Source organism: Heptranchias perlo, chromosome 22 (assembly GCF_035084215.1).
Source record: "Heptranchias perlo isolate sHepPer1 chromosome 22, sHepPer1.hap1, whole genome shotgun sequence".
NCBI classification, from domain to species: domain Eukaryota; kingdom Metazoa; phylum Chordata; class Chondrichthyes; order Hexanchiformes; family Hexanchidae; genus Heptranchias; species Heptranchias perlo.
The window spans coordinates 29,799,779-29,827,320 of record NC_090346.1 but is presented as its reverse complement, the minus strand read 5'-3'; the positions used below and the strand labels follow the sequence as shown (position 1 = coordinate 29,827,320).

The 27,542-nt window shown below is 42.1% G+C and overlaps 1 protein-coding gene across 1 annotated transcript in view; it reads right to left on the bottom strand.

The window, feature by feature from the left end:
* Positions 1 to 24,527, bottom strand: part of dnase1 (deoxyribonuclease I) — a 36,622-nt gene extending 12,095 nt beyond the window's left edge. Inside the window, exons 1-3 of the mRNA XM_068003714.1 lie at positions 24,507 to 24,527; positions 7,690 to 7,837; positions 2,652 to 2,740 (exon numbers count right to left, since the gene is read on the bottom strand). Coding sequence (XP_067859815.1) covers positions 2,652 to 2,740; positions 7,690 to 7,827 — 227 coding nt within the window. The 5' untranslated portion in view covers positions 7,828 to 7,837; positions 24,507 to 24,527. The remainder of the gene's footprint in view (positions 1 to 2,651; positions 2,741 to 7,689; positions 7,838 to 24,506) is intronic.
* Positions 24,528 to 27,542: the final 3,015 nt, after the last annotated feature.

Genomic DNA, 27,542 nt, shown 5'->3' with positions numbered 1-27,542 from the left:
GGACCCATTAAAGATTGATGCAGGTGAGAATATAATGAATAATAAGTAAATGGTAGAATTATTGAGCGAGTACTTTGTTTCCATTTTCACAGTGGAAGAAGACAAAATATCAGTGGTACAAGGGAACCTAAAAATAAGTCAAGGGGGGGAGACTTAATTGGATTTAATATAAGTAAAAGAAAATACTAATGGGAAAAATAATAGAACTTAGACAAATCTCCAGGACCTAATGGTTTCCACCCCAGGGTGTTAAAAGAAATAGGTGAGGAAACCACAGATTTGTTAGTTGTAATTTTCCAAAGCTCTCTAGATTCAGGAATTGTGCGTTTCGATTGGAAAATTGCAAATGTCACTATTATTTAAGAAGGGAGGGAGAAACCAGGTAACTACAGATCTGTCAGTTTAACATCACTTGTGGGAAAGTTATTGGAATCTATCATCAGTGGCTGAACACTTGGACAAGTATCAACTGATCAAAGAGAATCAGCATGAATTTGTGAAGGGTGGGTCATATTTGCCTAATATAGTTAAAAAAATTGAGGTGATTACTAGCATGATGGATAGAGGAGTGTCAATGGATTTGCAAAAGGAATTTGATAAAGTTTTGCACAAGAGATTAGTGGCAAAAGTGACAGCGCACTGAATTGGTAGTAACCTTGTGATGGGTCGGTAATTGGTTGGGAGGTCGGAGACCAAATAGGGATAAAGGGTTTGTTCTCTGATTGGTGGGATGTGACAAGTAATGTTCCTCAGGGACCTATACTGGGATCTCAGCTTTTCACCATATATATTGATGACTTGGATGAAGGAATAGAGAGTTTTAAGATGACACTGTTAGGAGGCACAATAAGTTGTGTATATGGGAGCAGGGAGTAACAAAGGGACATAGGCTGACAGTGAATGAGCAAAACTATGGCAGATGGAGTTCAATGTGAAGTGTGAGGACATCCACTTTAGATCTGAAATAGACAATTTGGAACATGTTCTTAATGGTGAGAGACTAGGAGCTGTGGAGAAGCAAAGGGTTTCCATGTATAGAAATCATTAAAGGCTAATGCACAGGTACAAAAAGTAATCAAAAAGGCTAATGGACTGTTAGCCTTTATCTCAAGGGGGTTGGAATACAAAAGTGAGGAAGTGATGATTCAGTGGTACAGAGCCTTGGTCAGACCCCATCTGGCTTTGGGCACCAAACCTCAGTATAGATATATTGGCCTTGGTGAGGATACAGCGCAGATTCACCAGAATTATATTAGGGCATAGAGGGTTAAATTACGAGGACAGGTTGCATAAACTTGGCTTGTATTCCCTTCAGTTTACAAGTTTGAGGGATGATCTAATTGAGGAATTTAAAATGATAAAGGGATTCGATAGAATAGATACAGAGAAACTATTGTGCCTGGTGGGAGAATCCAGAACAAGAGGGCATGATCTTAAAATAAGAGCTAGGACATTTATGAGTGAAATCAGGAAGCCCTTTTTCACACAAAGGGTAGTGGAAATTGGGAACTCTGTCCCCCAAAAGGCTGAGAGTGCTGGGACAATTGAAATTTTCAAAGACTGAGATCAATATATTTTTGTTGGGTAAGGATATCAAGGGATATGGAGCAAAGACAGGTGAATGGAGTTGAGGTACAGATTAGCCATGATCTGATAGAATGTAGGAATAGGCTCGAAGGGCTGAATGGCCTATTCCAGTTCATATGTTCCTATGACAGAATCTACAACACACTGCCTGTAAGTGTTGTATAATTCCAGAAAAAAAAATTACTGCTTAAGGTTTAACAGGAACTTACCAGCTGCCACAAATTATTATTAAGTCGCTTTGTTGCTGCTAAAACCATAAAGTTGATCATTGTTTATGAAATACACATATCAGAAGTGGTAATAAAATTTGGGGGATATCTTGAAATACCAAGATAATATTTTTTGGACAATCAGTAAGGTGTGACACGAAGTGTGACAGTCACATGACACAAAGTGCTTGCAAATGTACATTTCTATTATAACTGATTGATCCTCGCTACTTGCCTTTGGTTTGTGGATGATACAAGGCTTTACTGTTATGATGTGAATATGAGAATACAACATAGATTCACCAGGATGATAACAGGGATGGGAAACCATAGTTAAAAAAAAACTTAAGTTTATTTCCACTGGAGTAGAGAAGGCTAAGAGGATATTTGAAAGGGGTTTTAAAATTTATCAAGGGTTTTGATAGTGAATAGGGAAAGACTATTTCCTCTGGTTGGGGAGTCAGTGATGAGACTTCATCAATTCAAAGTTGTTACTAAGAAAGTGAGGAGAGGCTAGGAAAACTTCTCTATGCAGAGAGTTGTTGGAGCATAGAATTCCTGCTATAGGGAGTAGTTGAGGCAGAGACCATTACATCTTTTAAGGGAAATATAGATAACTATTAGAAGCAGAAGAGGATTATGTGGAGAGGACAAGGCAGTGGGATTAAATAGGGTTGCTCTAGCAAAGAGCCAGCATAGACAGGATGGAGCAAATGGCTTCCTTCTGTGCTGCAAACTTCTATGATTCTATAGTGATAATTATTCAATATTTGCTTGTACCAACTCTATTTAGAATCAATCGTACAATATAACTAAAAACATTCACAAATGTATCTAACTAATAGATGACGATACCTATTGAGCTTATTCATTAGGACCTTTACAGCACTCAAGTCAGCATCACGGACTTCTTGTATTAGGATAATGTCATACCTTCGAACAATCTACAAAGAAATAAAATATAGAATTTTAATTTATTCATCATGCAGCAAGAAGAATTGTATTGTATGATTGAGACATATTTTTAAAGAAGTATGAAACCTATTTCCTCTGTATTTTTTACATAGAGCATAATATAATAATAATAGAATGAGAAATAGTGATTTTGATCTTCAAACTTTGACCTTTAATGGATTCTACCCCTCTCTGCCTCATCATTTTATCATCTGAGGGAAAGTTCTACAAAATTGCTGTTTGTTCCCTACACCACAGAAACAATCATGAGAATTGTTTTTCATTGTCTTATGATCGTAGAGATGAGGATTAAAACTGGCAGAAGATCTGGAGATAAGCTGAAACCACCAGTTTTTGTCTTTTCTGAGCTACTTACATTCCTCATCAACAAAAAAAAAAGAGTTTTTAAAAAGTCTGCTGCTGTTTGTTAAGATCTTGTTAATAAACTTTCAGAGAAAGATGAGGCAGTTTTTTCACGGGGGAATTAAAATGATCAGGTAAGAATGAACTCATCTGCTGAACTGAGTTGATTTAAAGATGGAGCAGCTAAACTCTGGCAGAATATCTGTTCAAAATGGATTTTCCTGCACTTGTTACATTAATTGGTTCAGTATTGCTATTGGGGGAAGGAGGCTGCCAGGGAACACTTGAGAATAAATACCATTCTACTAATATTACTGTGATGCATTCCCTGGTGTTGAAGCAGCTGAACAATGTTTGACCAAGGAACACTTTTAATAAAATGGGCAATATCGGTGAAAAGTCCTGATCTGCTGCTGAGCTCTACTTTTCATTCTCCTTCATGAAAAATTGAAAATCAATGGAAGTATAAAGAAGACCTGAACTAACCAAGAAATGAATGTAAATATTTAATTTTCAATACAAACTACACAAGCAGATGATGTAGACATTTTTTTGAAACTTGGATTGTAGTTTACAGTCTACTGATAATTCAAAGTCAATTTTCCACAAAAAATGGAATTATCCAGTAGTTTGAATTAAGTGACTTTGAATTAAGAGGATTAGGTGTCCTCTTTGATTCTGGTTTCAAAACTCTGAAGTTGATTGCACACGTCAAAGATAATATTTGTTTTTAATGCTATGAATCGGTCATTCAAAATTTGGGAATGACCATGTCATTGAATTGGGATGATTAAGTTTGTTGCTCTGCTTAATTTCCTACAGCCTCTCACTCTCCAGGGCTGGCTGCACTTCCCTGGCCATTACTTGACTAGTTAAATGACTATTAAACCACTTCAGAAGTTTGGCATGAGCATTATTGCAGACAAGCCCTGATTGCCTATGATTCTGCCAGTAAGGCTAAAAAAAATTCTGTAGAACAAACTAAGACTGAAGTAATTAGCATTTCTGTTTGATGTCATTAAAATAAAACAAAAAATGGTGAGACTAACACCCTGGTATCTAAAAGCAGAAAATAGCCGGAATTCATTGGGTATTTGATCATATATGTTTATATTTATCTCTGTAACCTTCAATTCCCTTTTTAACTCTTTACTTATCCAAATTCATCAGCACAGCATTAGCTGATTTTATTGAGAATCTGTTCTACACATTCATCAGTCCATGAGAAAAATATTCTTCTAATCTCCAGTGACACCTGAGGCTCGTTAATTTTGTACTTGTATCTTTTAATTTGTTGCTCATAGTTCAAGTTAAACAATTTGTTTACATATTTGTCAGGATTTTTAAAGACGTGGGTGGATTATGTTCCCTAAGTTACAGATACTTGTAGCTAAACCTTTTTTTAACCATTATTTGCCAATTTTGTGGTGCATTGTGAAGAAAGATGGAGTGGATTTTTCTCATCTGTTACTTGAAGCAAAAGATTAACATTCACAATTATGTGGCAATTTAGACAAATATTCATTTTAGAGATGACTCTTCAGCCTTGGCTTAGTAGCAATACTCTTGTCTCTGAGTCAGAAGGTCATGGATTCAAGCCCCACTCCAGAAACTTGAGCACATAATCTAGGCTGACACTTCAGTGCAGTATGAGAGAGTGCTGCACTGTCAGATGAGACATTAAACTGAGGGCCTGTCATCAGGTGGATGTAAAAAATCCTATGGCACTATTTGAAGAAGAGCAGTGAAGTTGACCTGGCCAATATTTATCCCTCAAACAACAATACCAAAATAGATGATCTGCTCATTATTTCATTGCCAGTTGTGGAACCTTACTGTGTGAAAATTGGCTGCCATGTAAAATACAGCAATGACTACAGTTCAAAAGTGCCCATTGCCTGTGAAGCACTTTGGGACGTCCTGAGGATGTGAAAAGCACTATATAAATGCAAATTCTTTCTTTCCATAATGAAGCTGTTAACTTTCAAATCACGAGTGAAAATATACAGTAGGTGTCTATTCAGATCTAATTAAAGCTATACATTATCGATAACAATAATTGACTTGGGGGATGATTTCATTTGCCGTTAAGGTGTTGCTATTAAGATATTTCTGTTGTACAGTATCTTTTTTTTTACAAAATTACAGTGAGTAGAATACAGAAGCAATCAAATTATATGCCAAACTAAAATAACAGTATGCTGGGAAATTCCAAAGTGGGAATAGAGTAAAACTCAGAACTAGAGATCTCAGAAGCACATTGCAGAAAATTAATTACTATTAAAGCTCATCAAGGAATAGGCATCACATAGTTGAGTAAGAAGCATCCTAGTGAGGCCAGGACAATCCTCAGAACTACAAGAAGCTCAGGCCAAATGCCCAACAGTCACAGACAAAAAACAATCATGAAAAATAGGTTGTACATCTACCTAAAAAGTCATGAGCATAAACATCATAAGTAGATGAGAAACTAATGTTTGTGAGAGGTGAAAAAAAAATCCAATTGTATAGTATAAATGATAGACGGACTTATAAGAATGGCTAGAATGTAAATAGTTGAAGTGAGAGCCATATTTTGAATTCAGCATAAAATGTCATTACTGAAGAAAGATTTGATAAACTGTTAAGCAGTGAAAATAGTGCAGTTGGCATTGCATTCACTAGTACACTAAATGTAACAATGTTTGCAAATTGTTTAATTTTTCTTTTTAATTGCTTTGACTTTGTTTTCTTCTAATCAATTTCTCTCAATTTTTTATATTAGCTTTGCCTATAGAAGAGGTTTTATCATTCCTGCAAAATTAGTTGAAAAGCCTTTTCCCACTTTTTGTAAAGGTGCATTGTGATATAATTACAGTGGAAATTGTCATGTATATGTGTCATACCTTCACGATGAAAACAATATGTGGTTCTAATGGAATCTTTCCCTCCATAAGACGCAATGGTTCCACCTTTAAACATTTTTATCTTGCACTCACTAATCAGGGATGGGTAAAGAGGAAAGGGATTGATCAACCCAGCACATGAAAAAGCGTGTTACTTCATACAGTTTTGTTTTTATTGAGAAATTAAGGTAAAATCTCAAAGTCCACAGTGCAGGGCACTACCAAGGCTCAAAATAATAAAATAGAAGCTAAAGTAAGTCAGGAAGAAATGATGCCAAGCTTGAGATTTACAAGTGTGAAGGTTGTGGGACGAAGTAAACATTGAGGGAGGCAAGGAATTCCACAGTTTTGAAGACACTGAAAAGAATGATTTAGAATAGTAACTGGAGGTCTTGATTTTAACATAGTGAACATGTAAGGCAGCGTAATTGGAGCTTGGAAGAAACAATAGAATGAAGTTCAGTGGAACAGTGATCCAAAACAGTATCAATAAAATAGAGAAAAACTAGAACGGCTGTGATGGAGATTGAAAAGTAGAGGTGAGAGAGGAATCACCTCTTAGACATTAACCTTTTTCTTTTATCCTGTCCAGAAGTTTCAGTGCTAGGAAAGCCTCCCCAGATATGGGAACAATGGGGCAAAAATCATTCTCGAAATAACGGAGGAGCTCAACAGCGCTCTCCATTATTAGTGGCGAATTGAAGGAGCAAGTTCCAGTGTTCGCACATGCGCAGTGAAACGTGGAAATCCGGAACTCGCTCCAAGTGGTTCGCCGGTGATATGACAGCTTCAAATTAAAGGGACATCGCACGCTGCAATCAGAGAAATCAATGAAAAAGTGCCAACTTGCTTATCTGCCTAGCTGGAAAGTAACTAATTATGCCACCTAACAGGTATGCTTAAAAATACAGGCCTAAACTAAGTTTAGTCTTAATGATTGCCAAACAACTAAAATTTAACTTTTAAAAATGTGGAATTTCATATTACTCCTTATTTTAAGGTCATTAAAAAAAATTTTTTTGGTCATTAACATTTTTTTTTAATTAAAAAATTAAAAACTTTTTTTTACTTTTTCCTTTTGTCTCTTTTATTTAATTCAATTGTAAATAAAAATTTAATTTTTTTAAATAATTACATACAGAATACTAACTTTCAATGAATGAAGTCTGCTTGCCTGCTTGAGCAATGCAGGCTGAATCTGTGGGCGTGACGTCTGTTCCTGATAGATTTTGTGGGCGTGTCTTCTCCTCTCACAGACTTTTCCAGCCTCAGCAACTCACACTGCTCAGAGGCTGGGTTGATAGCGCACAGTTTTTTAAAAGTTCGAATTCAAGCAATTTGACGCCACAGAGCCTGCAGTAAGTAATTTTGTTAATTTAATTCGCAGGAGCGATGGTGACCTTTGCCTCGCTGCTCTGAGCGATTTCTGGCCCAATATTCAAATCTTAAACACACTTAAGCTTTACGGAGAGTTTAGAATTGCTAAGGGAATTGACATGAAAGGAAAATGACCGTTGTGGAGGCCATTGTCACTTTTTCCTCAAATGCTATTAACAATGACCAACTAGTGAGGGAGTTAGATTGTAAACCTTTATTACAGGGTTTCAATAGTATTCAGTGGTATTAACTGTGATCTAAATATTCAATGATATCCACACTGAAATATTTTAAATTAGTAATGTGATACTTACGTTAACAATGATGTTAGCAATGGTAGCATTTGACATTTTGCTGTCTCCAAAGGTTTTAATGTTAAAAGCACAAATTTGGATTGAGCTGACTGCATTCAGCACACAGGCCAGGGTTAATACAGTGATTAACCGATACATAGCTGCTAAGCTGCATAGAAAGAGATTTGTAAATTAAATTCAGCACAATTTACATGCAACATAAAACACTAAACCCTCTGTCCACAAAGTAGTTAGTTGTTGACCTATCAGTTAACACTTAACTAACACTCTTTACACAAGAATGATAATTATTGAAACCAACTTGCTGACATTTTTGATGTACAAGAAGGAATTCATGAGAACATCACATTCGGTTCATTTACTTTACCACATTAGAAAGACAATGTTCTTTCACAGTACCTCACAAACTACAGGTACTGCCATCTCAGACTAGAAAAGAAGCTAGTATTGCTTTTAGTCAAACTTAGCAACTTTGTTGTTTTTTAGCTGTTCAACTTGTGTAATTATCCTCTATTCTTGTTTTTTTCCCTTTTCTCTGATTGTTCCAGTTCCCAGTCATTGTGTTTGAATAGTAAATAGGTGGACATGACACAATATCAAACATTCTGCCTGTAATATACTGCTATATAATAAAAATGAATTAGATTGACACAGGATTTAAACTTTATCACATAAAAATTCCAGATGTGTTTTTGAAGTCTATTGAAACCTATAGCCTGACCACAGTGCATCAAATCTGAAGAGATAAGTATAATTTTCTCACAACTTGTCTTTGTGTTCATTATTATGTGAATTGCTCCGTTCCCTAGCCACCAACTCCTTCCCTCTCCCTGGCTACTTCTGAGGCTGAGCCAGACCATTCGCAACCTTGGCGTCCTTTTTGATCCTGAAATGAGCTTCCAACCACATTTCCGCTCCGTCACCAAGATCGTCTACTTCCACCTCCGTAACATCGCCATCTCTGCCCCTGCCTCAGCTCACCTGCTGCTGAAACCCTCATCCATGCCTTTGTTACCTCTAGACTTGACTATTCCAACGCTCTCCTGGCTGGCCTCCCATCTTCCACCCTCCATAAACTTGAGCTCATCCAAAACTCTACTGCCTGCATCATAACTCGCACCAAGTCCCATTCTCCCATTTTAAAATTCTCATCCTTGTTTTCAAATCCCTCTGGTCTCGTCCCTCCCTATTTCTGTAATCTCCTCCAGCCCTACAACCTTCCAAGGCCTCTTGTGCATCCCCAATTTTCATTGTTTCACCATTGACGGCCATATCTTCAGCTACCTAGGTCCTAAGCTTCAGAATCCCCTTCCTAAACCTCTCTGCCTCTGTACCTCTCTCCCCTCCTTTAAGGTGCTCCTTAAAACCTACCTCTTTGACTAAGCTTTTGGTCACCTGTCCTAATATCGCCTTATGTGGCTCGGTGTCAAATTTTGTTTGATGTGCTCCTGTGAAACGCCTTAGGACGTTTTACTACATTAAAGGTGCTATATAAATGCAAGTTGTTGTGTGTAAAATATTCAAAATAACTTATATCTACCTGACTGTAGCTTCAGGTCTGTGTAGCATTAACAAAATAGTGCTTGCAGTGCTGCAGATGTACTACCTTTTATTGTGACCCTTGTCTTTCAAATGTCCCAGTATGTATTTAGAAAACTTATAAAATATCAATTTTTTGTTTTGGAAAATTTAAAAAGTAGAGTAAATAAAGAGCAATATCTGGATATAGACAAGAGTGTAAATTAAACATATGTGTCCAAATTCAATCACAATGCAAATACACTATGTGTCCTATATTATAATATGGTAGTTGAGAAGTAAACATTTTGTTGTAGTGATGCCAGAACTGTCATCTATGTCCTGGAACAAAGAATAAAATGTAACATGAAAACATCTTGGGCCAGAAATTGCACAATACTGTGCACAGTACTCCAAGTGTGATCTAACAAAGGTTCTATACAAGTTTAACATAACTCCTCTGCTTTTCAATTCTATCCCTCCAGAAATGAACCCTAGTGCTTTGTTGCTTTTTTAAAATGGTCTTATTAACCTGTGTCACTACTTTTAGTGATTTGTGCATCTGTATGCTGAAGTTTGTGAACATTAAACTTATCTGCCTCCTCAAATGGGCGTAAAAGATCCCATTGTACTATTCAAAGAAGAGCAGGGGAGTTCTCTCGGTGTCCCGGCTAATATTTATCCTTCAACTAAAATTGTTAAATTACAGGGTCAGACAATTTTTGCCATAGGTATCTTTTTAGAAGTGAATTATCTGGTTATGTTGTTTGTGAGTCCTTGCTCTGAACAAATTAGCTGACTCATTTCTCTACATTACAACAGTGACTACACTTCAAAAGTACTTAATTCCTGAGGTCATGAAAGGAGCTATATAAATGCAAGTTCTTTCTTTCAAAGTGTCATATCACACTCACATTTAGCTCTGCAAAAAGATGCATGAAATAGAGAACCCAGTTAAAATATGTAGAACAAAGCTTCATTTGAACTCTCGACAATAATAGGCCAGGCATATTAAGTACATTTTGTGATATTTATTTCCCCAATGTAATGGATGTATTTCCCCCCCCCCCTCCTCCAGAATCATTGCTGTTGGCTCAGAAATGAGAAAAAAACTGTAATTGATGGATCAGCTTCTATTTATAATTTTGGAAAAGCTTTCTATCTCAGTGATAAAATGGTAAGTTTAGATTTAAGAACTTGAATTAAAAATGCATGAGACACTGTTATGCCTAATTCGGTTACTGCAGTTTATAGAAGATGTATACTCAAAAGAACAAGTTCTTTTGGGGTATTTGCCATGCTCATAACAATGCTTCTGTAATCATTTGACTGCTATGACCATTTGTTCTTTCTTTTAAAGTTTCAAAGATCAATATTTGTGATGATGCCAAGAAACAGCTGTTAATAATTAGTTCTGTAGTCTATAAATAACAGTACAGGGCCTGACAGGCTTATCTTTGTTTTCAACATTCTAATTTCAAAGCATGTTTTTGCTCCAGCAATCATGCCATTCCTCGAAGGTCTTTGAAAATAAGAAATATGATTGAAAGAGCAGCTATATTTTAGTTCAGTTGGGATCGGTGTTTACTCATAGTACGGTTTTAAATTTATTTTTCTTTTCTCAGCGAGGATTGGTAAGCCTGACTAAAAACACCAAAGGAGGAAAGGATTGAATTTAAATAGGATGCTGAGGTTACGAATAGTCAGCTTCAACCAGAGACAGTGGCCAGAGAGGGGGATGGAATCAGAGGCAAGGGTACGGAGTTTGTGACGGGGGCTGAGACAATGGTTTCAGTCTTCCCAATGTTTAACTGGAGGAAATTGCAGCTCATCCAGGTTTGGATGTCAGGTAAGAGGCAGCGGAGGGGTTGAGAGAGGTGCTGGAGAGATAGAGCTGGGTGTCGTCAGTGTACATGTGGAACCTGGTGCCATGTTTCTGGATGATGTCTCCAAGGGACAGCATGTAGATGAGGAAGAAGAGCAAGCCATGGACAGATCCTTGGGGGTCTCCACACAGGTAACGGTGCAAAGGCAGGAAGAGATGCCATTGCTAGAGGTCCTCTGGCTGCAATTGGATAGGTAAGCATGGAACCAAGCAAGGGGAGTCCCACTTAGCTGGACAACAGAGGAAAGGCATTGGAGGAGGATGTTGTGGTCCACCTTCTTAAAGGCTGCAGAAAGATTGAAAAGGATGAGGAAGGATAGTGCACCATGGCCACAGTCATAGAGTATATCATTTATCTTTTTGATTAGGGCCATTTCATTGCAGGAGCAGAAACCTGATTGGAGAGATTCAAACATGGAATTGCAGGAAAAATGGGCACAGATTGGGAGGCGACAACATGTTCAAGGACCTTGGAGAGGAAAGGGATGTTGGAGATGGGGTGTGGTAGTTTGCATGGACAGTGCAGTCAAGGCTGGGAGGAGGGAGTTGATGACAGCAGTTTTGAAGGGGAGAGGAGAGAACCTGAGGAGAGGAAACTGGCGAGCATGGGGACCAGAAAAGGAAATTGGGTGGTCAGCAGTTTTGAGAGAGCAAGAGGTCGGTCTCAGGGACAAGATGATCTTGGAGAGGGCATGAATGTAGATAGGAGAGAAGCTAGAGGAAGAGTTCAGGGCTGGAGCAGGCTGGAACCTTGTTTGGTGGGCAAGGAAAATGGTGGGGGGGGGATGCAGCAGAGGCAGCTGAACAGATGGGCCCCAATATATACTCGGGGCCGTGAAGAGAGCCGGGGAGAGGATTTTTGGACAGGAAACTCATCAGGATTTTGATTGACAATTTTGACGTCAGGACGACTTTTACATTTTTTCAGCAGTCTCCCACCCGACAGGCAACCAGAGTGCAGCGGGGACAGAGTGAACAACTTGAGAGTTTGGTAAGTGTGGGAGTTTAAGGGTTAATGGGGGAAAAATTGGATAAGGGTCCGTTCTGGGCGGTGGTACCACCTCGCGCCTGATGGACCCTATGCAGGCAGAACGTGATCTTCGTGCTGCCTGCTACATACCATGAAATCTCCGTGCAGCCAGCGCAGCCCTCGCTGCTGAGAGGCTGCACAGAGAATGAGGAAGTTGGAAATGGGGCGTGCTCAGCGCACGTCATCAGCAGCCTGCACTACATAAAGGTGCAGGCACATTTCAAATGACAGGTACACAGCTTACTAGGAGAAGGGAAAATGGCCATGAGATTAGCTGCACCAGCAAGAGAAAGGACTCCACGCTTCTCCGATGATGCTCTCGAGGCCCTGGTGGAAGGTGTGGACCAAAGGAGGGTCAGCATGTACCCACAGATTGGCCGGAGACCCTCCAGACTACAGCTGCACAGGCATTGGCAGGCTGTGGCGCAGGAAATGAATGCTAGGAACATTGCACCACGCACGGAAGAAGTTTAATGATTTGACACGAGTGGTCAAGGTGAATGAATACAAGTGTCAAGTGGTACATCCTACCAACTGCACCACTGCTCCATGCACGACACCTCCCATCACCCACCCACCCACCAACAAACACTGCCCATCCATACGCAATGCTGCATCTCACCCGTACATAGTACCACACTTGCAGGCCACACAACCACCATTCACAAGTCACACAAACTGGTAGCTATTCGACGATGACAGGCACATCACCAACACACCTTGCAGGACACTCACTGACACATTGTCCTGTCTTGCAGGAGAACGTGGCGTATAACACCCACCAGCAGGAGGGACCTGAGGCTGGACGGGCACGTTTGCACGTCCTAACCCCCCTAGAGGAGATGGTGCTGCGGATTATTGGGTGGGTCGTCGCTGCAGCCGTCACAACACAAGGTCCCGGTCAAGCGGGGGGGGGTCTCTGCATATCTAATGCTCCTTTTACTTTTCCACATCTCCCTCCTCCCATAATCTTTTCTGACTCATGTGCTGCATGGTCAATGTTTCCCTTTGTCATTGCAGATACCCAAGAACACGTGACGGCACCCTCCGAGGAGAAGGAGGAGGAGGACACTGAAGCCACACCTTCACTCGATCTGACACTTGCCTCCACCAGCTCAGAGAGTGACATGGCATGTCCTTTGGAGGCTAGGTTAGAGGAAGGATCTGCAAGTGGTGAGACACTGAGCACAAATGCGCAGGAGCCGGGGCGGAGTGAACGGATACCACAGGTGCCAGCTCGCTGGAGGGTGAGGTCGCTCACTAGTTCTGCTGCAGAGGAGTCAGATGAGGACTTTGATGGGCCAGGCTACAGAAGATGGCTGATGGGCGTACACCAACAAATGCTTGGGGCACTGGAAAGCCTGCCAGAAAGCCTGCGCACAGCGAGAAGGGGCATGGAGGAGTCCAGCTCCAACTTGGCGCAGGGCTTTACGCAGAGCTTGGAGCCCATCCTTTCCAACATGGAACGGGTGGTCACCTCCATCAGCGCACCTGTGGAACCCACCATGATGCAGCGTCTGATGACTGATGTCACAGCATCCATTGCAGCACAAACATCTGCCATCCAAGGTCTGATTGATGCATTTGGAGCTCAGACTGCTGCAATGGAAGCTCAGACTGCTGCTATCAGGGCTCTGGGGACCACTGTGGAACCGGACTTCCAGGTCGTCACAGCACTCCAGCAATCCGTTCTCCAGCTGATCGCCAGGATTGCTGAGGCGCCGCCCCGGGATAGTGGCAGTTGCGCCATGGCAGTCAGACCTGCTGTCCTCTCAGGACGACAGCATTCCTGCCCCTACCCCTGCCACTCCGCCAGTGCCCCTGTTGTTGCCTCTCGGCCAGCCAGGCCAGACTGCTGCAGCCCATTCTGAGATGGTGCAGTCTGAAGCCGGGCACCTCCAGGCCCAGAGCTGCTCGAGGTCATCCTCCAAGGCCATCTGCACGCTCCTCCATTGAAGGCCAGCAGCCTTCCACCACCCATGCTCCAGCCACTGGGGAAGCACCTTGTAGGAGCACTAGTATAGATAAAGGCACATGAACAATAGGCATTAAGGAAATGCACAAGGGTGAATAGTTCTGTTATGTTTGCATAATTTCATTTATTCATCGATAAATGAGAGTTTGATTTTGCATTTGGTGGTGGTTTTCATTTATGCAATGAGCTGAGAGGGAAACCAATGTGTAATCAGATGGAGGGCGATTTGATTGTCTTGTGGGAGCGGAAAGGTGGGGAGTGTAGGACTGTTGGTGAGTTGGGGGATGTAGTTCAAATTATTGATAGCGGGCACGGATCAGGCGAGCACGCAGAGCCCTTGCAGACAAGGCGTGTGGTTCCTGTTGCACCCTCGCGTCTTCCTCCACTTCCTCTTCCGGCTCCACCCCCACCCCACCCCCCCCCCCGCTTCCTCCTCCTGCTCCTCCATCTCTTCCTCCTCAGCCTCCTCCTACTCCACCTCTGGCTCAGGTCTTCTGCAATCATTGGTGACAAAAGCTGGTCCTTCATGATGACGAGGTTGTGCAGCATGCAGTAGACCACCACAAATCTGCCCACCTGCTCAGAGGAGTACTGGTGGGCTCCTCCAGACTGGTCTCGGCAGCGGAAGCGTTGTTTGAGGAGGCCTATGGTGTGCTCCACGATGTTGCGTGTGGCAGCATGGCTCTCATTATAGGCCTGCTGTGCACGTGTGCGTGGGTTCCAGGCCGGTGTCATGAGCCACGTTGTGAGGGGATAGCCCTTGTCACCCAGTAGCCAGCCTTTGACTTGCCGAGTCGGGTGAAAGATAGCTGGCATGTTGGACTGCCGCATGACGAAGGCATCATGACTACTCCTAGGGTAGCGGGCATCAACCTCCTTGATGCGATGCATGTGGTTGCACACCAGCTGCACGTTGAGGGAGTGGAAGCTCTTTCGGTTGACGAAGACAGCCGAGTTGATGTGTGGGGCACGCAGGGCAATATGTGTGCAATCAATGGCACCCTGCACCATGGAGAAGCCAGCAATGCGGACGAACCACCGTGCTCGCTCGTTGTGCTTGTCTCTATTGAGAGGGAAGGTGATGAACCTGTTCCTCATGTGGTACAGTATGTCTGTGACCTCCCTTATGCAGCAGTGCACTGCATACTGTGAGATGTTGCACATGTCGCCAGCAGAGGCCCGAAATGCTCCTGAGCCATAGAAATTCAGCGCCAAGGTGACCTCTCAGCCACAGGCAATGCTGTCCTTGCCCTGCTCTGAGGCTGCAGTTGTGGCTGCACCAGTTGACAGACCTCGGTGACGGCTTCCTTGGTGAACCTCAGGCGTTGGATGCAATCCTCCTCAGTCATGTTGAGGTAAGAGACTTGATCCCGGAAGGCCCACATTGGGTAGGGCCTCCTGCTCAGTGCCCTGCACCTCCTCATCCTCTGTCTCCTCGCAGCTTGACCTGCTGGGCGTGGCCTCTCTGCATGCTCCCAGTCATGCTCAATGCCCAGCGGGAGCCCTAGCAGACCGCCCAAGGTTGGCAGGAATGTTGTTCCACCAGGGTTGTAACTTTCCGACCCGTAAGGCAGTACCTGCCAAAGCATTCTCAAAAGTAGTGTAGGAACTCTCAATAAGAATAGGGAGCTTCAAAAAACACTTCTGACTCCTCCAGCAGCCAGAAGCAATAATCCAGCAACTAACCTGCAACACCTGCAGGGCCCCTTTAAATAGCGCTGGTGGGGAGGGTCCTTCAGGCACTGTAAGACATGTTTAAATGTTCGGGGATAAAACTGTGCGTTGAGTTGAGCGTTAAGGTCGAAAATGGTGTGTATCACTTTAAATCAGCGTTGCACACTGATTGCATGCATTTTCTCCCTACTTTACATGCTTCCAGCATCCTGTATTTGCACATGCCCTAACTCCTATACCAAGATGGCGTCTGGCACACGTCACGCACGTGCGTGTGCATCCAAGACGCCATCTTGGATGTTGGAGAGGCCGTGTAGCGCCAAAACAACGGACACTACACGGCCCAATTTAGCGCCCAGACTCTCTTAAAATCTAGTGTTAATTGCTATTAACTTTTAAGTAAAATCAACTGTTTAAGTTCAATTTTAAACTTTAAATTTTTATGTTTCTGTCAGGCTGAAGCAGAGACAAACAAGCTCTCCTACTGGAGAGCTGCTGTAGTTAATTAATTGGTTAGCTAGATTAAACTGGTTCCTGAAACAGTAGCAGAGCAGGGCTGACTCATCTGAGTCACAAACAGTAGAAACACAGGGGCCTGTGAGTGCAACCGGCACTGAGTGCAGCGGGCACAGAGTGAGCGACTTCAGAGCTTGGTAAGTGTGGGAGTTTGGTGACGTGGGGGAAGGAGGTGCTGCTTTGCCTTGCTTTTCCTAACTTTTTCCACAGGGGGCGGCGGACCGAGAACGGAGATAAAAGCAGTCACAGACTGCAACAAGAGAAAACTGCAGTGTGACTTCACAGGTGAATCAGGTAAGTGATTGGTAGTGACTGTGGGCTAAGTTTTAAGTTAACATATAGCATATAACTAAATTTTAAAAACTAAACTTAATTTAATTAATCTAATAAATTAAATGAGGTAAATAATTTGATTAACACTAAATTAATTAATTAAGTAAACAAAATAATGGGAGAACAGGAGATGCGTTGCTGCAGTAAGTGTCTGCGGCTCGAGGAACCCCGAGTTGAGGAGCTGGAGTCTGAGTTGCAGACATTGCGAGACATCAGCGAGGGAAAAAGCTACCTGAACCTTTTGCTCCAGGAGGCAGCCACACCCCTTAGATTAAATACTTTAGAATTGGCACACGGTCAGGGACAGGAGGGTGTGAGTGCGAGTGAGGTAGTATTGCAGGAGCCTCAGTCCCTGCGCTTGTCCAATATATTTGAGGTACTTGCAACCCTTGTGGACAAGTGCGGGGACTGCGGGGAGGACGAGCAAACTGACCACGGCACCGTGGTACAGGAAGCCATTCAAGTGGGGGGAGTAAAAAGGAAGGTGGTTGTAGTAGGCGACAGTATAGTTACTGGGATAGACACTGTTCTCTGCAGCCAGGAGCATGAGTCCTGAAGGCAATGTTGCCTACCCGGTGCCAGGGTTAAGAACATTTCCTCTGGGCTGGAGAAGAACTTGGAGTGGGAGGGGGAGGATCCAGTTGTTGTGGTCCACGTAGGTACCAACGACATAGGTAGGACTGAAAAAAAGGTTCTTCTGAGAGAGTTTGAGCAGCTAGGGACTAAATTAAAAAGCAGAACCACAAAGGTAATGATCTCTGGATTATTACCTAAGCCACAAGCAAATTGGCATAGGGTCAATAAGATCAGAGAGCTGAATGCTTGGCTCAAAGATTGATATGGGAGAAGTGGGTTTTGATTCGTGGGGCACTGGCACCAGTATTGGGGAAAGAGAGAGCTGTTCCGTTGGGACGGACTACACCTGAACCATGCTGGGACTAGAGTTCTAGCGAATCGAATAACTAGGGAGGTAGATAGGGCTTTAAACTAAATAAAGGGGGTGGGAGGGTCCCAGTGGAGAGAAATCTAGAATGCTAAAGAGAAAAGACAAAGAAGCAGTGCAGGAAGGTAATTGGGGTAAGGATAACCAGATTGTGTCAGGAAGGTTCAGAGTGTACAAACAAAAGAGTGCACTAACAAATAGGTCCAGGTAAGAAAAAATGGTGATAAGACAAATAGGGCCATGGTACAAAAAAATGTTAAGATGTCTAAAAATGTTAAAAAGACAAATCTAATGGCACTGTATCTGATTGCATGAAGCATTCATAATAAGGTAGACGAATTAACAGCGCAAATAGATGTAAATGGATATGATATAATTGCAATTACAGAGACATGGCTGCAGGGTAACCAAGGTTGGGAGCTGAATATCCAAGGGTATTCGATATTTAGGAAGGTCAGGCAAAAAGGAAAAGGATGGCGTTGTTAATAAAGGATGAAATTGGAGCAATAGTGAGATAGGATCTTGGCTCAGAAAATCAAGATGTAGAATCAGTCTAGGTGGAGTTAGAAGCACCAAGGGGCAGAAAACACTGGTGGGAGTTGTCTATAGGCCTCCAAACAGTAATGGTAATGTAGGGGATGGCATCAAGCAGGAAATTAGAGATGCATGTAATAAGGGTACTACAGTAATCATGGGTGACTTTAATTTACATACAGACTGGCCAAACCAAATTAGCAATAATACTGTGGAGGATGAATTCCTGGAGTGTGTACTAGATGGTTTTTTAGACCAGTACATTGAGGAGCCAACCAGGGAACAGGCTATTCTAGATTGGGTATTGTGCAATGAGAAGGGGTTAATTAATAATCTTGTTGTGCAGGGTCCTTTAGGGAAGAGTGACCATAACATGATAGAATTCTTCATTAAGATGGAAAGTGAAGTAGTCCAATCCGAAACTAGGGTCCTAAATCTAAACAAAGGAAACTACGAAGGTATGAGGAGTGAGTAGGCTATGATAGATTGGGAAGCTTCATTAAAAGGCATGACGGTGGATAGGCAATGGTTAACATTTAAGGAGCGAATGCATGAATTGCAACAATTATACATTCCTTTCTGGCTCAAAAACACAAAAGGAAAAGCAGCCCAACCATGGCTAACAAAAGAAATTAAGGATAGTATTAGATCCAAAGAGGAGTCATATAAAGTTGCCAGAAAAAGTAGCAAGTCTGACGATTGGGAGCAGTTTAGAATTCAGCAAAAAAGGACCAAGAGGTTGACTAAGACGGGAAAAATAGAGTATGAGAGTAAACTTGCAAGGAACATGAAAGTGGACTGTAAAAGCTTCTACAAGTATGTAAAAAGAAAAAGATTAGTGAAGACAAATGTAGGTCCCTTACAGTCAGAAATGGGAGAATTTATAATGGGGAACAAGGAAATGGCAGAGCAATTAAACAAATACTTTGGTTCTGTCTTCATGGAAGAGGACACAAATAACTTCCCAGAAATGTGAGGGAACCAAGGGACTAGCGAGAAGGAAGAATTGAAGGAAATTAGTATCAGTAAAAAAAAGTAGTGCTGGAGAAATTAATGGGACTGAAAGCCGATAAATCCCCAGGGCCTGATAATCTATTTTAAAAAGGAGGGAGAGAGAAAACAGGGAACTACAGACCAGTTAGCCTAACATCAGTAGTAGGGAAAATGCAAGAGTTTATTATAATGGATGTGATAACAGGACACTTAGAAAATATCAACGGGATTAGACAAAGTCAACATGGATTTATGAAAGGGAAATCGTGTTTGACAAACCTACTGGAGTTTTTTGAGGATGTAACTGGTAGAATAGATCAGGGAGAACCAGTGGATATGATTTATTTGGATTTTCAGAAGGCCTTTGATAGGGATTGGTGGTAATATACTGGCATGGATTGAAAATTGGTTAACAGATAGGAAACAGAGAGTAGGAATAAATGGGTCTTTTTTGGGGTGGCAGGCAATGACTAGTGGGGTACCACAGGGATCAGTGCTTGGGCCCCAGCTCTTCACAATATATATCAATGATTTGGATGAGGGAACCAAATGTAATATTTCCAAGTTTGCTGACGACACAAAACTAGGTGGGATCGTGAGTTGTGAGGAGGATGCAAAGAAGCTTTAAGGCGATTTAGACAAGTTGAGTGAGTGGGCAAATACATGGCAGATGCAGTATAATGTGGATAAATGTGAAGTTATCCACTTCGGAAGGAAAAACAAAAAGGCAGAGTATTATTTAAATGGTGATAGATTGGGAAATGTTGATGTACAAAGGGACCTGGGTGTCCTTGTACCCCAGTCACTGAAAGCAAACATGCAGGTGCAGCAAGCAGTTAGGAAGGCAAATGTTATGTTGGCCTTCATTGCAAGAGGATTTGAGTACAGGAGCAAGGATGTCTTACTGCAGTTATACAGAGCCTTGGTGAGACCACACCTGGAGTATTGTGTGCAGTTTTGGTCTCCTTACCTAAGAAAGGATATAATTGCCATACAGGGAGTGCAGCGAAGGTTCACCAGACTGATTCCTGGGATGGCAGGACTGTCGTATGAGGAGAGATTGGGTTGACTCGGCCTGTATTCACTCGAGTTTAGAAGAATGAGAGGGGATCTCATTGAAACATATAAAATTCTGACAAGGCTAGACAGACTGGATGCAAGGAGGATGTTTCCCCTGGCTGTGGGGGGTCCAGAATGAGGGGCCACAGTCTCAGAATACAGGGTAGGACATTTAGGACTGAGATGAGGAGAAATTTCTTCACTCAGAGGGTGGTGAACCTGTGGAATTGTCTATCACAGAAGGCTGTGTAGGCCAAGTCACTGAATATATTTAAGAAGGAGCTAGATAGATTTCTAGACACAAAAGGCATCAAAGGGTTTGGGGAGAGAGCGGGAATATGGTATTGAGATAGAGGATCAGCCATGATCATATTGAATGGCGGAGCAGGCTCAAAGGGCCGAATGGCCTACTCCTGCTCCTATTTTCTATGTTTCTATGACAAGCTGGCTGCCTGTTTAGATGGGAAAGCAGCCGGGGAGTGGATGTCAGGTAAGTGGGACATTGTGCTGGTGGGGGGGTACGAGGGTCGGTCATTGGTGGGGGGGGATCAGAGGTCATGGGGGTGTTGGAGATTGTGCGGGGGGGGTTGGAGATTGTGGGGGGGATCGGAGATCGTTGGGGGGATCGGAGATCGTGGGGGGGGGTTCGGACATGGGGGAGGGGTTGGAGATCGTGGGGGGTTGGACATGGGGGAGGTTGGAGATCGTGGGGGGGGGTCAGAGATCATGGGGGGTCGGAGATCGTGGCGGAGGGGTTGGGCAAGGGGGGATCGGACATGGGTGGATGCTGATCGCATGTTTGGGATCATGCCAGGTAGGCCTGTTGGGCCTGGCAGAAACACTCCTGCTCCTCTGGTCCCACAAGTCGTTCAGTAAAGGCACTTACCTGCTGATCCGGCCCTTCTCGCCTACTCTTACGTGGCGTGAATCAGAAGGCCCAGGAATTCCAGCCTCCAGGAGTTAAAAATAAAAAACCTATTAAAATGGAGGCCCACAGCCTCCTTAAAAGATTTTACTGACCAACCCACCTCCTGAGAGCGGGTTGGTCACCCACACCTCGACCCGCCTCCGTTACAACCAGAAGTGGGCGAGTTGGAGGCGAGTTTTACCTTCCCACCTGCCCCCAACCCACCCATCCTTGGGGGTTAAAATGACCCCCATGGTCTCAATCTTAGTGAAAAAGAAGTCCATGAGGTCCTCACATGTTGTTGGAGGTGAGGGTGGAGGGTAGGAGATGGTGGATTAAGGAGATGGTTCGTTGTAAAGAATGTAAGCCAGAGGTTATCTTTGCATTCCGGGATAATCTTGGAGTAGTGAGCAGTTTTGGCAGAGCAGAGCATGACCCGATAATGCTTGATTTGGTCCATCCAGATCTGGCAATAGATGTCTAAATCATTTGTGCTTCATATACGTTCAAGTCTACACCCCTTGGGCTTGAGGGAGTGAAAGTCGTGATCATATCAGAGGGAATGACCAGGGTGGGAGAGAGTAAGTGTTTTACTGGGCATCAAAGGCAGAGGTGAGGGAGTGACTGAGCAGATCGAAAGCTGCAGAAGTATTGTGGCAAACGGAGAGCCAAAGATTGGACAGTTCGGTGTTTGAAAGTGCAGTTGTAAGTGACTTGGGGTACTGTTTTTTGAAGTACGGACGCAGAAGGAAGTGGTTGTTGCAAGGGGGTGAGGCGTGAGTGTTGAGGGATATAAGGAAGCGATCAGAGATGACCTAGTCTGTGATTGAGACGATGAGAGTGGAGAGGCTACATGAGATAGCAAAGTCGAGAAAGTGATGTTGATGCAGATGGCAAAAAGGATCAATACTCCTTCACTGTTTACAGATCATGGGACAGATGCACAAGAAATTTCCGAATCTGCAAGGTTTGATTTTAATGGGTGGAAATTCACAGGGGCGGGGGTTCTGGCCAAATTCCCAATATGTGCTCCTAACAAGAGCACAGAATTCAAAAATTTAAACCCTTGTCTTTCCTTTCAAATATGTGTATTCCTTCCGCTAATTGAGAGTATACATCACTGTAACAGTCCTTGGCACAAAAGCAATTCATGTATTGCAGTAAATGCCCTATAAAGTTGCAAAACATGTAACATGGGACAGTTGAGAAGGTCCACCAGTCTTATACCATTGTAAACAATTTTACAACACCAAGTTATAGTCCAGCAATTTTATTTTAAATTCACAAGCTTTCGGAGGCTTCCTCCTTCCTCAGGTGAATGTTGTTGGAAACCTCACCTGAGGAAGGAGGAAGCCTCCGAAAGCTTGTGAATTTAAAATAAAATTGCTGGACTATAACATTGTGTTGTAAAATTGTTTACAATTGTCAACCCCAGTCCATCACCGGCATCTCCACATCATGACTACCAGTCTTATACCATTGTGTGGAGATGCCGGTGATGGACTGGGGTTGACAATTGTAAACAATTTTACAACACCAAGTTATAGTCCAGCAATTTTATTTTAAATTCACAAGCTTTCGGAGATTTTCTCCTTCCTCAGGCAAATGTTTCAAGAGCCTTGAAACATTTGCCTGAGGAAGGAGAAAATCTCCGAAAGCTTGTGAATTTAAAATAAAATTGCTGGACTATAACTTGGTGTTGTAAAATTGTTTACAAGTCTTATACCAGATAGTATACAACTGAAGCTCTTACAACGAGGCTGGCTTGTACTCTACTTTATTAAAATGACCTTTTTGACATCTAAGTTACCGTATTTTAAAAACAAAAGCTGTCATTCATCCATATTTTTGCTAATGACAGCTGGTGTGAAATTTTACTGTATCAATTGAAGGTTGTTTTCTTCAGAGAAAAAGTAGAATAATTAATTATGACACAATATTACTTCTAGTAATGATTCAGTCATATCAATTTTCCATGAATAAACATATAGAATCGAACTTGTATTAGCATATTCCATATAGCATAATAGAATATTTTATCTCTCAACACCTTCCTATTCCAATTTTGAACATTTTTTTTTACCTCTAACAATACTATTTCCAACTATATCTTGCTCATCATGTTTATCACAGTATTAGCCCCTCCCTTTCCAAACCTAGTTTAAGTGAATCCCAGTTATGCGTTTGTGTTTTGCACATCTTAGATCCCTATCTGGTTATATTAAGACCATTTTCCTGCATAATTTCATTCTACCTGGGAAAGACTCCCAAAGTCAAATTGTCTCCAGTACACAGTTTAAAAACTACTCATTAAAGTCAATTATCATAGAATGATAGAAAGGTTACAGCACAGAAGGAGGCCAGTTGGCTCATCGAATCCATGCCAGCTCCATGCAAGTGCAATCCACCTGGTCCCACTCCCCTGCCCAATCCCCGTGGCCCTGCAAGTTCTTTCCTTTCAAGTACTTATCCAGTTCCCTTTTGAAAGCCATGACTGAATCTGCCTCCACCACCCTCCCCTGGCAGTGCATTCCAGATCCAAACCACTCGCTGCATAAAAAAGTTTTTCCTCATGTCGCCTTTGGTTCTTTTGCCAGTCACCTTAAATCTGTGTTCTCTGGTTCTTGACCCTTCTGCCAATGGGAACAGTTTCTCTCTATCTATTCTGTCTAGACCCTTCATAACGTTAAATACCTCTATCAAATCTCCTCTCAACCTTCTCTGTTCCAAGGAGAACAACCCCAGCTTCTCTAGTCTATCCATGTAACTAAAGTCCCTCATCCCTGGAATTATTCTCGTAAATCTTTTATGCACCCTCTCTAAGGCCTTCACATCTTTCCTAAAGTGCGGTGCCCAGAACTGGACACAATACTCCAGTTGTGGTCGAACCAGTGTCTTATAAAGGTTCATCATGAATCCTGCTCATTCCATTCCCACAGATTGTACTGGAAACAATCCAGATGCCATTACCTTTGCACCATATTCTTTAAACATACCTACCATATCTTTACACTTCTTTAGTTCCTCAGACCATCTCTCCACATTATAATTTGTTACCACAGTCAAAATATAACCAGAGAGAAACCAAAAACTTAGCAGCAAAAAATAAAAAACCTCTGGAAAAGAAAAAAACCCAACCAGGCATTCATCCAAACAGGAAACAAAACTAGAAAAAATAATTGAAATTGCAAAGGGAAGTAATAATTAGGATGTACACCAAATATTTCATGATTACAATCTGTCTTTGCTCTCTACCAAGCTAAGATTAAACAGAGGCCTATTGTAAAGAAATCACAAAAAGATTGTCAACATTTTTGCTGAGCACTATTTTCTGCTTAACCAGACAACAATTACTTAAACATAATTTATTCAGAATGTATTAGTCTCAGTTGTATAAAGATAAAATGGAAAATTAGCTGTACATCAATGCAGGGAATGTTAGTACATTACCATTGGCAGCTATAAAGAAGTTGAAGGATTTTCTTTCTGTAAAACTCAGGTGTGTGGAACTCCACAGCAAAGAGATGATGAGATCTGTATTTGTCCGAGGTTTGGAAAAAGTGGAACTGGGTAATGGGCAGGGCCAGTCAGGAGTAACCACCTCAACACGTGATATAAACAAAGCTGTGACAGGCGCCAACAAAAGTTTAACATGGCATTGATTTTGTTTATCATCTGTTTTAATATTGGATATTTATTTCCTTATCCATGCAGTTATCACTATTTATGTATTTCCCACTCAAATGGATTTTGTGACAGTGTATATGGTTTTCAAAGTCTGTTTTTGGAGGCTACAACATATTGGTCACAGAATGATAGGACCTGGCTTCACTCCTGTAATTTCACACACCATGAACTTCTAAAATAATTTTCTGAATTACATTCAGGAGAACTTTTTTAGCCATTACGTAGCAAGCCCAACAAGGGAGGGGGCAAGTCTGGATTTAGATTTAGGGAACGAAGCTGGGCAGGTGGAAGGAGTAGCAGTGGGAGAGCATTTTGGTGGTAGTGATCATAATTCGGTTAGATTTAGCATAGTCATGGAAAAGGACAAATTTAGAACAGGAGTAAAAGTTCTAAATTGGGGAAAGGCCAATTTTACCAAGCTGAGAAGTGATTTAGCAAAAAGTGGACTGGAAACAACTACTTGAAGGTAAATCAGTGTCAGGGCAGTGGGAGGCATTCAAGGGGGAGATTCAAGGGGTTCAGAGTGAACATGTTCCCACAAAGAAAAAGGGTGGGACTGACAAATCTAGAGCCCCCTGGATGACAAGGAGCATGCAGAGTAAGATAAGGCAAAAAAGGGAAGCTTATGTCAGACACCAAGAGCTCAATGCTGCAGAAAGCCTAGAGGAGTATAGAAAGTGCAGGGGTGAAATTAAAAAGGAAATTAGAAAAGCAAAGAGAGGGCATGAAAAAATACTGGCAAGTAAAATTAAGGAAAACCCGGAAATGTTTTATAAATACATAAAGAGCAAGGAAAGAGTAGGGTCTATTAGAGACCAAAAAGGTAACCTATGTGTGGAGGCAGAAAATGTGGGTATGGTTCTTAATGAATACTTTGCGCCTGTCTTCACAAAAGAGGAGGACGATGCAGAGATTGCAGTTAAGGAAGAGGAGTGTGAAATATTGGATGGGATATATTAATGATTTAGAGTTAAATGTAGGGGACATGATTAAGAAGTTTGCAGATGATACAAAAATTGGCCATGTGGTTGATCGTGAGGAGGAAAGCTGTAGACTGCAGGAAAGATCAAAGGACCGGTCAGGTGGGCAGAAAAGTGGCAAATAGAATTCAATCCGGAGAAGTGTGAGATAATGCATTTGGGGAGGGCAAACAAGGCAAGGGAATACACGCTAAATGGGAGGATATTGAGAGTTGTAGAGGAACAGAGGAACCTTGGAGTGCATGTCCACAGATCCCTGAAGGTAGCAGGACCAGTAAACAAGGTGGTTAAGAAGGCATACGGTATACTTTCCTTTATTAGCCGAGGCATAAAATATAAGAGCAGGGAGGTTATGCTAGAACTGTATAAAACACTAGTTAGGCCGCAGCTTGAGTACTGCATACAGTTCTGGTCACCACATCACAGGAAAGATGTGATTGCACTATAGAGGGTACAGAGAAGATTTACGAGGACGTTGCCATTACTGGAGAATTTTAGCTATGAGGAAAGATTGGATAGGCTGGGGTTGTTTTCTTTGGAACAGAGGAGGCTGAGGAGTGATTTAATTGAGGTGTATAAAATTATGAGGGGCCTAGATAGAGTGGACAGGAAGAACCTATTTCCCTTAGCGGAGAGGTCAATAACCAGGGGGCATAGATTTAAAGTAATTGGTCGAAGGATTAGAGGGGAGGGGAGCAGAAGAAATTTTTTTTCGCCCAGAGGGTGGTAGCGGTCTGGAACTCGCCACCTTAAAGGGTGGTGAAGGCAGAAACCCTCATCACATTTAAAAAGTACTTGGATATGCACCTGAAGTGCCGTAACCTAGAAGGCTACGGACCAAGTGCTGGAAAGTGGGATTAGGCTGGGTAGCCCTTTTTCAACCAGCGTGGACACGATGGGCCGAATGGCCTCCTTCTGTGCTGTAAATTTTCTATGATTCCATGTTTCTAAACTCAGTTAGGTTATCAGAGGAGGCACAGAGCACAGCTGTAGCAGCACCTTTCCTGAGCAAGGGATGCAAAATATAAGGAGAAGTAACCCTTCCATGCGCCTTTGTAGCCTGAGACTGAGCAAGAGCCTGGTTACACACCAGCATTCTTGGTCATGGATTGGAATATGCCATGAGGAAGGGAATCCTAATAAAGTGAAGAAAATCATTTAGAAAGTGGAGATAATTCTTTTTGAAAAACATTGCCAAGAGTATATGATAACAACCAATAAATTTTGTTAGTCTCTGTTTGGGGAAAGATTTAAAAAGAATGGGATTAGGATATCATTAGACATAAAACATGGAGGACACTGTCCCCCAGTGAGTGACGGACTACATTTTTTTGATCTCTTATGAATACAGAGACAATTGTCTTCACATAATATATTTACAAATAACATAACTTAGATAGTTGAATGTTTAAAAGGCCTGGAATTGTCCTGCATACTGATGTTGATGGTATTTGATTGGTAAACTGTAAGTAATTACGTATATTTACTGCCCAAACTGTAAGAATTACATTTTCTGCTTTTTCACCTAGAATCATAGAATCATAGAATGATACAGCACAGAGGAGGCCATTCGGAATCATCGTGCCTGTGCCTGCTCTTTGAAAGAGCTTTCCAATTAGTCCCACTTCTGTGCTCTTTCCCCATAGCCCACTTCAAATATTTATCCAATTCCCTTTTGAAAATAATTATTGAATCTGCTTCCACCACCCATTCAGGCAGTGCTTTCCAGATCATAACAACTCGCTGCGTAAAAAATTTCTTCCTCATGTCGCCTCTGGCTCTTTTGCCAATTACCTTAAATCTGTGTCCTCTGGTTACC